The 12,102-nt window shown below is 46.3% G+C and overlaps 2 protein-coding genes and 1 long non-coding RNA gene across 3 annotated transcripts; all 3 read left to right on the top strand.

Moving 5' to 3' along the window:
• The first annotated feature begins 997 nt into the window (after nucleotides 1–997).
• LOC108049468 lies at nucleotides 998–3,192 on the top strand. The gene is made up of 2 exons (XR_001769545.1): nucleotides 998–1,088; nucleotides 2,971–3,192. It is a non-coding gene; the product is annotated as an uncharacterized LOC108049468 (long non-coding RNA).
• A 39-nt stretch (nucleotides 3,193–3,231) lies between these two features.
• Nucleotides 3,232–8,852, top strand: LOC108049431 (eukaryotic translation initiation factor 4 gamma 2; the record flags this gene model as incomplete). The annotated part of the gene is made up of 3 exons (XM_017130608.2): nucleotides 3,232–5,849; nucleotides 6,037–7,880; nucleotides 7,943–8,852. Coding segments are annotated over 3 exons (4,641 nt in total), but the record flags the coding sequence as incomplete, so codon positions are not given.
• A 75-nt stretch (nucleotides 8,853–8,927) lies between these two features.
• LOC108049466 lies at nucleotides 8,928–9,738 on the top strand. The gene is made up of 2 exons (XM_017130645.2): nucleotides 8,928–9,457; nucleotides 9,518–9,738. Exon 1 carries the CDS (start codon nucleotides 9,059–9,061, stop codon nucleotides 9,455–9,457), a length of 399 nt encoding a protein of 132 aa, XP_016986134.1. The 5' UTR covers nucleotides 8,928–9,058; the 3' UTR covers nucleotides 9,518–9,738.
• The last annotated feature ends 2,364 nt before the right edge of the window (nucleotides 9,739–12,102 follow it).

Here is a 12,102-nt window from a genome sequence, read left to right on the forward strand (position 1 = left end):
CATAATAAAACAAATAAACATAAATAATTTAGTTTTAATTATTTCCCAACCTACCAAAACCAAAAGTTTTTTATAATTAATGAAGTGAATTGAAATCAAATATTTAAATTTGGCGGGCAGTGAACGTTTTTCAACTCTCCTTCTATGCGTCACCATTCTCAACACTAATTATAATCGAACTGATTCGATAGACTTTGGAGATATCGATATTTCGATAATATACTATCGGAGTTAACCTCCTATTGTAGTAGCGAGTACACCCTCCGCATTAGCAAATACACCTTCCCATACAGCGTTGCCACCTTTAATTGGAAATAGTTTGGATTTATATTTTTATTTATGGGATTCCCTGAGCGACTCATAAATTTTAAGAATTTAAAGATTAAACAAAAAATGCTATTTATGAATTGTTAAGCAGCTGACCCATGTAACTGCTTTAATGTATTTTAATGTTTCTGCAACTCAATAAATTTAAATCAAATTTAGTTTTCTGAAAATTGAATTTTTATGGAACAGCTAAGTTGTTAAGGCCCGCCACCAATCATTTTCTTATTTTCAGAAACCATGTATTTTGGGGCCCTGTTTGCGAATAATCAATGTTAGCGAGATGAATGAATTCTTGAAGAACAAACGCAATACTGTCTTTTTTTATAATTATTTTCTAAAATAAAACAACAAAAGTTTGTGAAATATAGTTACTTTTCCTTCGTAAAGGTAATATTTTACGATTTATTATTTTGCCTTTTTGCAGTCTATTTGAAATGAACGCTTTAGTTGAATTTTCAAACAGATGTTTGAATTTTTTTCATTAAAATATACTCTCTAATTAATTTAAGGGTACATAATGCGTGGTGTAGTTGTTGAATTGCTGAATTTTCTCAAAATTTAATTCTTTTGGAACAGCAGTATTACTATTTAATCATTTATGGAATACCATTAATATTCATTTAAGAAATTAAAATGGTATAAAAAGTATAAAGTTCAGACAGTATCTTTTTTGGACCTATACGTGGTCACACTGTTTTTGTTCCAGCTCTAATTTCGTGGAACCTTTGCGTGATTTGCCATACGAAATTACTCAAGTAAAGGTTAGTAAAAATAATTTAAAAAGAAGACTACGCGATCGTTTTTCGTTAAGTTTAAAGGGGAAAACAGAAAGCATGCTAAGTTTCAAGTGGGTTTTTGAGATTTTAGCCTTAAAATTTTCCACGATGTTCAAAAGAAAACCGATTAGATTGTGTGTGTATAAGTGTATGTCTGTGTGCACGTCCTCGTTTCTTCACTGCGAAAAGTCAAGCTGTGAAATCAATAAAAGTGTGAAAGCCCAAAAGATGCCCTCGTCATTCTATCGAGCCTTCAGTTTTGAAGAATAAATAGGCGAAATGGCAGCAAACATAAAGCCAACTCAATGAATCACTTCGAAAAAAAACACACAAAGAAAGTTTCGCCCGCATGAGTGTGTGTAGGTACACATATTTATGCCACAAAATGGCGGCGGCACATCGGAAAATCTCAAATGCTGTTGACGTTGAGGCTGTTCGAGTTATCTGTAGCGAACCCCCTTCCCCCTGGAAGGCAGCCACCCCTGGTGTTGGAGTTTTATTCCATTTTCACAGCTTCACTTTTGGCGTGTGTCTTTTATTTGCTCTTTGATCTCCCGCACACTCTCGTAATTTTTGTTTGTGTCGGTTTACTTTGTTCGCCTTGCCTTCGTCACTATCTGGGAAATTGATTGCCCCTCCATAAGTTTTTAAAAGTTATTTGCTCTTGAAGCCCCCAAAAAATACATTTTTTAATGTGGGTGTGCCACTTGGATAGTTAAATATGCAGACAGCGACAAACACTTGTACACGAGAGCCGAACGCTCGAATTGAGGTCAAAATCATCCACAACTGGGTCTGGGCAGCAAGGGGAGGTTGTTATTTCCTCAGGTCGGGGTCGACGCCTCGCTGCAGCAGAGGGTGGGTTCTCGCGTTGGGGGTGTTTAGTTTGGCTTTTGCCAGTAGAATACATTATTGCAGGCTCAAAAATATGTATGTACCCTCCGCGCACAAAGACACTGCAGGGTTGTTGTCGCCACAACGAACTGGAGAAATGTAAGAAGAGACCTCATCCTATCGCCAATCAATTAAGCGGAATAGACGTGACTCAGCTAATCAGCTTTCCATCCCCTTCTTGTTGGGACTTTTAATTTCCCGGGGTCAAGAGACTTTAATTCCATGGCGCAGAAGACCAGCATCGTGTGTGAGCGGGATAGCTAACTGGCTGGAAAGAGGGAGAGATCCCCAAAGCTGAGGCCATAAACCCCAACACAAAGAAAGGACACTGACACACGGACGCAGGTTCTAGTTCTTTTGAGAATGTGTGTGTGAATGTGTTTGTGGGGAGAGCGAGCCCCAAACAAAGAAAGCGGGAACAAAGAAGTGCAGGCCATAACAAATGAGTCAATCAAGCGAAAGTAACTTGGCAAAAAAAAACGTTAGCAACTGCTTAGTTGAAGCTATCTGGCATTGACTAAGCCTGTGATTAATTAGAATCTTCCCAGCACTTTGTGTACAGCTGGCAATGCCACACACACATTAAAGTGGGGAGAATGCGGCAGTTGGCGGGAGAGAGTGGGGCAGAGAGTGGAATAAACTTGAAGGTGCTCACCGAGGTTATTTCCATTAAATGCATATTTTCCAGTTTGCATGGCAGGTGCTGTTTTTGTTATTGTTGTTCGCAGTGAAATCGAGTGTAAACAAAAACAATCTTTCGGAATTTGTAATCTACTGCCAATTAAATCCCACTGGTAGGCACATCAGTTTTCTTTTGTATTTTTGTCACAGTTGTACGTAATATAGTTAATTCGTCTGGTCCTAGATTTTTTTCGTGTACCCTGTATATTTTAGTCTTTTCTATTCTTATCTCTTCTTTATTAACTGGTCACGGTTATACCGGCCTATCCTGTTTCTCCCGATTTCCCTTCAGGATTCCCCGCGAAAACGTAAGGCAATACCCAGTGTGACGTAACCGAAACGGAGAGACCAATCCCAGGTGTTACCACGCAGGACTTGTCACTTCTATCCAGGAGCAAACCAGACACTCGGACTCCAGGACTCCGACAGGAAGAAACGAAACCGGAAGCAGCAGCATCTTAATCCTTACTATCGACAGGATATCCAACTATCCAAACCCCTCGTCTCTGTGTGCGTACGCGTGTGTGTGTTAGATTTGTGTGCGTTTCGTTGAGTGACCGCAAGGATCATCAGAATCGACCAGACCAGGATCATAGGACCAGATCCAGATCCCCATTCAGCGGGGAAACCAATCAAGACGCCAAGAGGAACCCACTCCGTGCACCCCACGCACGTACCCATTTCGCCCCCGAGTCGATCCAGAAAAGCATCCACCATTCCTCTATCAACGTACGACGCCGCTCCCCTTTTGCACTCTTACGACGACAGTCCGCAGCGTTGGGACCTATCCAACGGGCACCAGGCAGGCGTCATCATAGATCAGTTCCGGGGCGGTAAAGCGATCACCATTGAGGGAGGCACCAGCACCGGTGATACGGCGAGCATCGGCGGCGGCAGCGATTTACGACTGGTAATAACGGCCAATCCCAGCGAGATCGAGCGCAATTACGAGCAGCCAACCAATCGCGGTGGTGGCGGAGGCGGCGGCGTTATCGGCGTCAGCTGCGGTGGCCAAACCCCACCGACACCCACGGTCGGCAAAACCCTGCTGAACACCAGTCCCAATCTCCTGCCGATCACCACAGCGACGGATACGTTCAACAACCTCAAGAATCTGGTGAAGATCGACAAGGGCTCCTCGCCATCATCGGGATCGAATCCGCAGGGCGGCGGCAACTACCGCAAGGGCTCCAACGGCTCAGGCTTTAAGAGCGGCGGAGGCAGCAACGGAGGAGGATCTCCGGCCATAAGCGGCGGCAACAGCGAGGGCGGCAGAAACGGCAGCCGATCATCTGGCGGACCGACCGGACACTTTTCCACTGGCTATAGTAAGAATTCCGCCAAAATTCGCCAACACGACAGTGAGGTGAGCCCAAGACCTCGACGATCTTACCAGGGTGACTCGTCGTCGTCGCGTTACTATCCGAAGAATAGTGACATTTTGGGTCAAGGCTTAAGCGGCAGCTCCGACAGCTACAACGGCGGTTCCTCCGGCAGATACCAGCAGGACCAGCAAGGCGGAGCTCATCGTGGTAGTCGCAACAACTATCACTCCAACTCCGATGGCAGCTACAATCGATCAATAAACTCAAACTCCGCTGGAGGAGGAGGATCGGGGGCAGTCGGCGGCTCTGGTGGTGGCGGCGGTGGCAGCAATTACCGCTCCGCCCGCAACTACGAGAACGGCAATGGGAGCAACGGCCCACAGCCACGTTACGGCAGCGGCAACGGGAACGGTAACGGTAACAGCAATTCCAACTCCTCATCCGGCTATAACGGATCTGCAGCGAGCTCAAATAACAGCAAGTCGTCGTACGGGCCTTCGCGCGGTGGCAACGATGGAGGCGTGAGTGGCGGATACAGCAACAACTATCGCGACAGCTACGAGGACTCGCCATCGCACCAGCGCTACACCAACAGCCTAGAACGTAACGGAGGTGGATCGGGGGCAGGAGCAAGTGGAGGACCTCGCAGCTACGGCAGGTCGGAGCAGGATCGTTACGGAGCACCGGCCAGTCGCACGCCAACCCTTCGCAACGGCAATGCGTCTGCTCAGATTTCTGGCTCCAATTCCAACTCTTCGAACATTTCTCTGAACTCAGCAGCGGCAGCAGGAGGTGCTCCGCATTCCCAGCAACAGCAGCAGGAGCGATCACAGGCGAATAAGGCAAGCACTCCGCCACCGATCACCGGTCGCTGGATACCACCTTCGCTGCGCCCGCAGCATGGACTTACCCAGAGCGAGAAGAACGACGCCGTGTTTCGGCGCGTGAGGGGTATCCTGAACAAGCTAACGCCCGAGAAGTTCCAAGAGCTTAGCGATGAGCTGCTGAAGCTAGACCTCAACTCGATTGTTATTCTAAACGGCGTGATATTGCTGATCTTCGACAAGGCCTTGGACGAGCCGAAGTACTCGTCTATGTACGCACAGCTCTGTAAGCGACTGTCCGAGGAAGCCCCGTCATTCGACAAGGAACCGAACAATTCGTGCACCTTCCTGCGCCTGCTGATCGCCGTCTGTCGCGACAAGTTCAACAACCGACTGAAGCGTGACGAGAACGACAACCGTCCGCCGCCTGAAAATGAGGCCGACGAAGAGGAGCGCCGCCATCTGGCCAAACAGCGCATGCTCGGGAACGTCAAGTTCATCGGAGAGCTCAACAAGCTCGACATGCTGTCGAAGACCGTGCTGCATCAGTGCATCATGGAGCTACTGGACAAGAAGAAGAAGCGTACGGCCGGTGCGCAGGAAATGTGCGAGGACATGGAATGCCTGGCTCAGCTGCTCAAGACTTGCGGCAAGAATCTGGATTCAGAACAGGGCAAAGAGCTGATGAACCAGTACTTTGAGACGCTTGAACGTCGGTCAAAGTCATCTGAATATCCACCGAGGATACGCTTCATGCTAAAGGATGTCATCGAGCTACGCCAGAACCATTGGGTGCCGCGCAAGCTGGGCACCACTGAAGGCCCCGTCCCCATAAAGCAAATACGCTCGGACGACGACTCGATCATTCGCACCCCGTTCCCCAATCGCAACCGAGACATGCGCAACAACGATCGCGACTCGGACAGCTGGATGAATAGGTTCCATTTGAACATCCAGCCTGGCGGCTACAATGACATGTTTAGCGGACTGAGTGTCACAGGAGCTTCTCCGATTGTCTCGCCGTAAGTACTTTATTGTCATAAGAACGGTGTTGGTATATAAACTTTGTTTTAAAATAACCAATAATACTAAATCGTATAATTATAGAAAATGTAACTCCTTTTATTAGGAAAGTATCTAATAATAGTTTACCGGATTCAATATCCACTCAAACACTTAATTTAATTTAACTTATTTTGTGTGTTTTAGGTTTGCTACTAGCAATCGTGACCGAGATCGCGACAATCGCCAGTATAACAATCGTGGCGATCGCAACAGGGATCGCGACCAAGGCGGCGGCGGCGGAGTCAACTATGGCAATCGCTACAACAAGCACAACCAGAATGGAGGCGGAAATGGCGGTGGAGGAGGAGGTTCCTCCAACAACCGGGACAGGGACGACTCGCGTCGGAACAACGATCGCGACAGGGATCGCAATGACGGACAGTATGGGGGCAATCAGCTGCTGGGTAGCAAGGAGTTGGCACCGAGGTTCAAACGCAACTTGATCACCACGAACCAGGATGCGGTGGAGAACTTGCAAATGCGCCCGGCAGCCAACTCCTTGCTTTTCCGAGCGGCCTCCCAGAACCAAAAGTTCCCGGCCACGCTGCCCATGTCCACACCGCCCAACAGCAGCAGCAACAACAATCAAGGCAGCTCGCAGGGCAAGGATCAGGGCCAGCTGTCGAATTCGCACTATCCAATGTTGGGCACGCCGACCTCCCATCTGATGAATCCAACGCGTCCCTCGTCGACACCATCCGCTGAATACGCTGACAACCGAACTCTGCTGGGAGTGCAGAACGAGAGGGGTCTGAAGGCGACCTCTTCATCGCCAAACTTTGGATCAGGAGCGGACAAGTTGGGTGAGCACTTAGATGGCCCGGCGGGCAGGAAGGGCTCTCACGATGGTAAAGATCTGGCCAAAAATGGTTCCGTGGAAAGGCCAAGCACCCCTGTCGGTGGTACCGGCTCGGCCAAGCAGCAGAAGAAGGACAAGGGTCCAAACAAGGAGGAGCTGTCCAAAAAGGCGACTCAGTACTTCAAAGATAGGTTCTACTACGAAGAGGAGACGAAGCCAGATGCTGAGGTAAATGATGATGATGAGGCCAAGACGGCAGAACCGGAGTCTGTTCAAGCTGAAGATTCCGAGGAAAAGGAAGATGCCGTCGCACCTGAGGGTACTCCAGATCGCTTCACCGAGCTTGTTAATGGATTCCTCGAGCTGAAGCTACCAGAGAAGTCGCTGAAGGATGTGTGCATCAACCTGCTGATGGATGTGCTGGACCGCGTGAACGATGTCTACCTTGAACGTGTCGTGCGACTCTTGCAAACGTTGCGCAAGCAGGCCAACATTAAGTCGAACATCGTGGTCGAGGTTTTCAAGCAGCTGGTCAACAAGATGAACGAGCGGGAGGCGCTTAACCCCCGTATTGCGACCCTCGTTGCCAGTGTCCTGGCCAAGACCGTGTGCGAGCCGGCTCTGCTGAAGCTAAACGACATCGCCAACTTCACGGACAACGGACAGCACTATCCGCTGTTCCTGCTCGTGCTACAGCAGCTGGTTAAGCTCATCGGTAAGGATGCGCTGGAGGAGAAGTTCCGGGCGAGCAAGGTTGATCTGATAAACAGCCTGCCGGAGGCGGACCGCAACAAGGAGCGACTGGCCGCGATACTCGAGGACCGTCAGCTGTCCTTCCTCTACCCACTGCTTAAGGTGCAGGCCGAGATGCTGAAACAGCTGCAAAGCGACCCCAATCCCAACAACTTCTACAAGTGGGTCAAGGCCAATGTGGACAACAAGTACTACAAGGACCCGGGCTTCATCCAAGCTCTCATGACTGTGGTGGTCAAGTACGTGACCAAGGAGACGACGCTGGCGGCCAACCTCGACCCCAAGGAGCACCCGGAGAAGTCGGTGACCCAGAAGGAGCAGCAGTTGCTGGAGAATTACAGCCAGATGTTGCAAACCTTCCTGGGACAGAACGAGCTGCAGTTGATGGCTCTGTACGCCCTGCAGTCTGTCTGCTACAATGAGAATTTCCCCAAGGGTAAGAGCAAATTAATTATTAATCCATTCGAGGTTACTTACATTGATTTTTTTGTGCTTTAGGCATGCTGTGCCGTTGGTTCAAATATCTTTACGAATCTGAAATTATCGAGGAGGAGGCATTCGTTTTGTGGAAGGAGGAGATTTCCGACAAATATCCAGGCAAAGGATCTGCTTTGTTCCAAGTAAATGCCTGGTTGACTTGGCTGCAGGAGGCCGAATCTGAGGACGATGAGGATTAAGAAGCACCAGTCCCGCATAACAACGCTATATGTTTATCACTTCCAATATTTATTCACAAATCGATAATGATTACATGATGAAAAAGAACAAAACTAATACAAAAAAAGCAAACAAGAAATAATAAGAAAAAAGAGCAGCAGGATGGAAGTTTGAAATCGCGGTTGCAAATCTTAGTCAAATTATAGTAGAAGAAACAAAAAAAAAGAAATTAATCAAAATTATTTGATATCCAACAAATTCAAAGAACTTTAACAACCAATTATCAATAAATAAAACGCAATAGACGCAAACATAAATGATATTTAATCCATACAACATAACCAACTGCAAGCGAAATTAGTAAATTACCATTGACATTTCAAGCATACGAACGTAACTATAAATTAGTGAATTTCATCTACATTTTTTTTTTATATATAACAACCGGAACTGATCTTTAAATCGAATATCTCTGATTTCAATTGTCTGCCTTTATTTTGGTACTCTCTCGCCGATTTCCCGATTGTGTATTTAATTAAGTAGGTCAAATCAAAACGACAACGTAAACATTATAGAAAACAAAAACCAATCGACGCGCGCTGAAGGGAGCAAAAAAAATCTGAATGTAATTGTGAACAAAATATCGTATATATGTATTTTAACTCAACAAACGTAAACATTAATAATTCGCCCCCATTATATAGAGCCTTAATAAAAAGCAACCAACACTGCGAACGGCGAAAATTAAAAAGTTTTTTGTGTCTTAAAGGGGGAGTATCCATTTAAATTTGGCGCCGTGGGGATTTTGCAGCTGTTAATCGATTTCTCTTATAGGGAAGCCCTGGTTGTTTTCATCTAGTTTACCAACACTGGCGCCTTGAAAACCTGCATTTCATTGTTTTGTTTTGCTTATAAATTTTCCTTGTTAAATTGTTTGTAACTAGAAATACTTAATTAATGGCGAGTGCTAATAAAGATATTGTGCCGGTGAAGGAGTCCGGTCCTTTTACCTCGCATTGCGTCCACTTGGAAGCGGGCCCTTCGCAATTTACGGTGCGCGCCCTCAAAATGCAGGGCAGCACCATGCTGTTTGTGAATCCCAAGGAATCGGAGGTTCTCGAGGAGCTAGCGGTGGCCATGCCCCCTCGTAATCCCACCAGCACTGAGCCCCTATCCTCCACCATTCTGGGCGGCCATGGACAGACCGATTCCTCTGTTCTGGCCGCCAAACTGAGCAAACGCTATCGCCGGCAGTTCTATGTGAGCCTGAACCTCAAACTGGACCGACTGGTGGGCCCTCTGTTTGAGAAATCGCTTGTCACCTACATGCACGACCATCTGGAGCACTTCGCCTGAGTATGTAGTATAAATTTAAGCCCGCAGCCACATATATTTATTTCTGGTTCACGTGCACAGGGCCCGCCACCGATGACACGGCGCCGCGTGGGGGTCACCATCTATTTCGGGGACCGGCGGCTACCCCACGGACACAACTCCACCGTACTCCAGAAATCTTGCTATCTGGGATCTCCGATTCCCGATCTCCGCTCAGACGTCAGGCGGCGGCCGAGTGTGCGCGAACTTTAAACGTATCGCTGAACCGATTTTTCGTTCAATAAATTTATTGCCCTAAGTAAGTTTACAGACCAGACCGTCTTATCAATTGTGTCGCGATAGTAGAGTGCTAAAATGTAAGGGGAGGTCACCCGCTGTGGGAGTGATCGCATGCCGCCCGCATGCTATTCATGCGCATCTAGTGGCCAATGACGTGAAGGTCAGTTCGGCATCACCGATCGATCGATAGGTGGAAAATCTCGGAATTGCTTTTAAATTTCAATCTATATTCGCAATGCCCTGATTTGTTTATGTGATGATTAGCAGGCAAAACTTTGTATGCGGTGCCCTATTGAAAGTGAATTGTGCCCATATGTTTTCTAATATTCCAATTCGATCGCTCACTACATTACTCATCTCATGATTTCAGACATGATTATCTTTCTCGGTTTGTCTCACTTTATGTTGTGTGCAAGTCCCATTAGCATAACTTGCTTATTCTCTGCGTTGGAGTGTTTTAATTAATTAATTAAAATAAATGCGAACGTAATTTTATGCAGAAATATTCTCAAAGCCCCTATTTGAATTATGTGATGATTAGCAGAAAAATTACTATTGAACACTTCCAGATTAAAAAGTCTGCATGCTCATTGTATTTATCTGTACGAAATTATTTAAGAACATTTTTATAAGTGACTTGTGGTAAATGCGCAATCATTCTTAAACAGAATGAAAATCACCTTAGATGCAAGCATACTAAGGCTGATTTTTGATTTCAGCATTATTTATCCTTTATTAGCATTGTCAGAAAATAATACCAAGCATTTGAGAAGAATGGTTAATATTGGAAGTCATCCGACTATAATTAATTCATTTTATTTATTCGATTGAGGTAATGTTATAGGAATACATATTTGTCGCCTCAGTTATCCTTTTTTAAATTCCGCCCTTGAACGTTTGCTTAAAAAAAGGAGCATTAAGAAATTGACTGCGTCATTTAAGTCACAATCAAATATTTTATAAGAAATTGTGGATCACTCCCAAGTTAAAAGCTAAAGTCATTTCCTGCTTGATAGACTCAAATTTAATGATTATGATATCCAAAATTTCAAAGTCATATCAAGTCTGGGAAACCAATTTTTCGAAATTGTTTTGTGAGTTGGTACATTGTCCCATTAATAAGTCAAAACCTTTGCATTTTGTTTAGTTTATAGAGTTTCAATTTGTTAAACTAAACACGTTTTGGTAATACCTTTAGACATTCGCAGACTGGAAGTTGGCTTCTTTTCCTGCCCGACAATCGTAAATCTAACTCGAATGATAAGGTGCCTCAATTACCCCCGCCAAGAATGCCAGTCATATATAATGAAAAAGCCCCCAGCGGCGTTGTGTAATTGTTGTTGGATCATACCGCATGTATGTGCCATTGAAACTTTTCCGCTAAACTTCGAAATAGAAACAAAAAAAAATAATAAACACGTAAAAAACGAAATTTGCCTCTCATAATAATGCCCAGTCTAGACGAGATATTGTCAGGCGTATCAGCAGTGGTAACAGAAACAATAGCATATCGCTCTTAAATAGCAACACCCATTGAACTGGTATAAAAATAGAGGGACTGCCGGAAGGTCTGCGCTCCGGGGTCTGTGGGCTCCCACGAATGTCTGGAATGTTTTTTTTTATTATTTTTTTTTTCGGTTCCCCCAGTCGCCTAATAACTTTTCCTTTTCGGCCATATCAAACTGTCTGGCGATAAGCGGCGTATAAATAATAGATCCCAGTCGGCCGAACTCGAGCAGCCATCATCTGTGGTAAACGGATTGGTTGGAGATGCGTATGGGTTCCATGCCGCGGTTGCATGTCCCTCGGTGTGATGACTGGCTGGCCGGCGGTACATGGACTTTGGAAGTCTGTCGGTGGCGGCAACAAAGTAATTAGCCTTCTGCGGCCAGCATAGTCATATCAGCTCCCAGTGGGTTCCACCACCGCAGCGATAAGCAGACTGGACTTGGTCTGGACCCTTCTCCGCGGCGACTGCACGTATGCATCTTGGCGATAAACCCCCGGCTCGGGCGCACGCTTACCGGTCAACTTGGATCGGTTCGGATGCGATCTCGGGCCCAATCCAATTTGCCTTTGCCGGCAGGGCTTATCGGACCACCAGGCCACCTATGCCAGCCATCCAGACCCCGGCGGTTATCGGTCGAGTGTTGTTAATTTGATAGAAATATTGAACATCATCCCGCCCGGTGGACTGCACACGCAATCCGGATCGATCCGGTAACCAAAGCCTCGCCTCCATCGTCGAGTGTCTGTCGCCCAGTTGGGTGCGGATTTGTTTTTATTTACGCCGAGATTCGGACCACGGAAAATTAATAAGCGCACACGCTTTGCTCCCCAACAGAAATTCGCAAGTGTTCGTGGGTATTTTATTCCTTTTAGCATGC

This window comes from Drosophila rhopaloa, unplaced genomic scaffold (assembly GCF_018152115.1).
Source record: "Drosophila rhopaloa isolate 14029-0021.01 unplaced genomic scaffold, ASM1815211v1 contig_115, whole genome shotgun sequence".
NCBI lineage: Eukaryota > Metazoa > Arthropoda > Insecta > Diptera > Drosophilidae > Drosophila > Drosophila rhopaloa.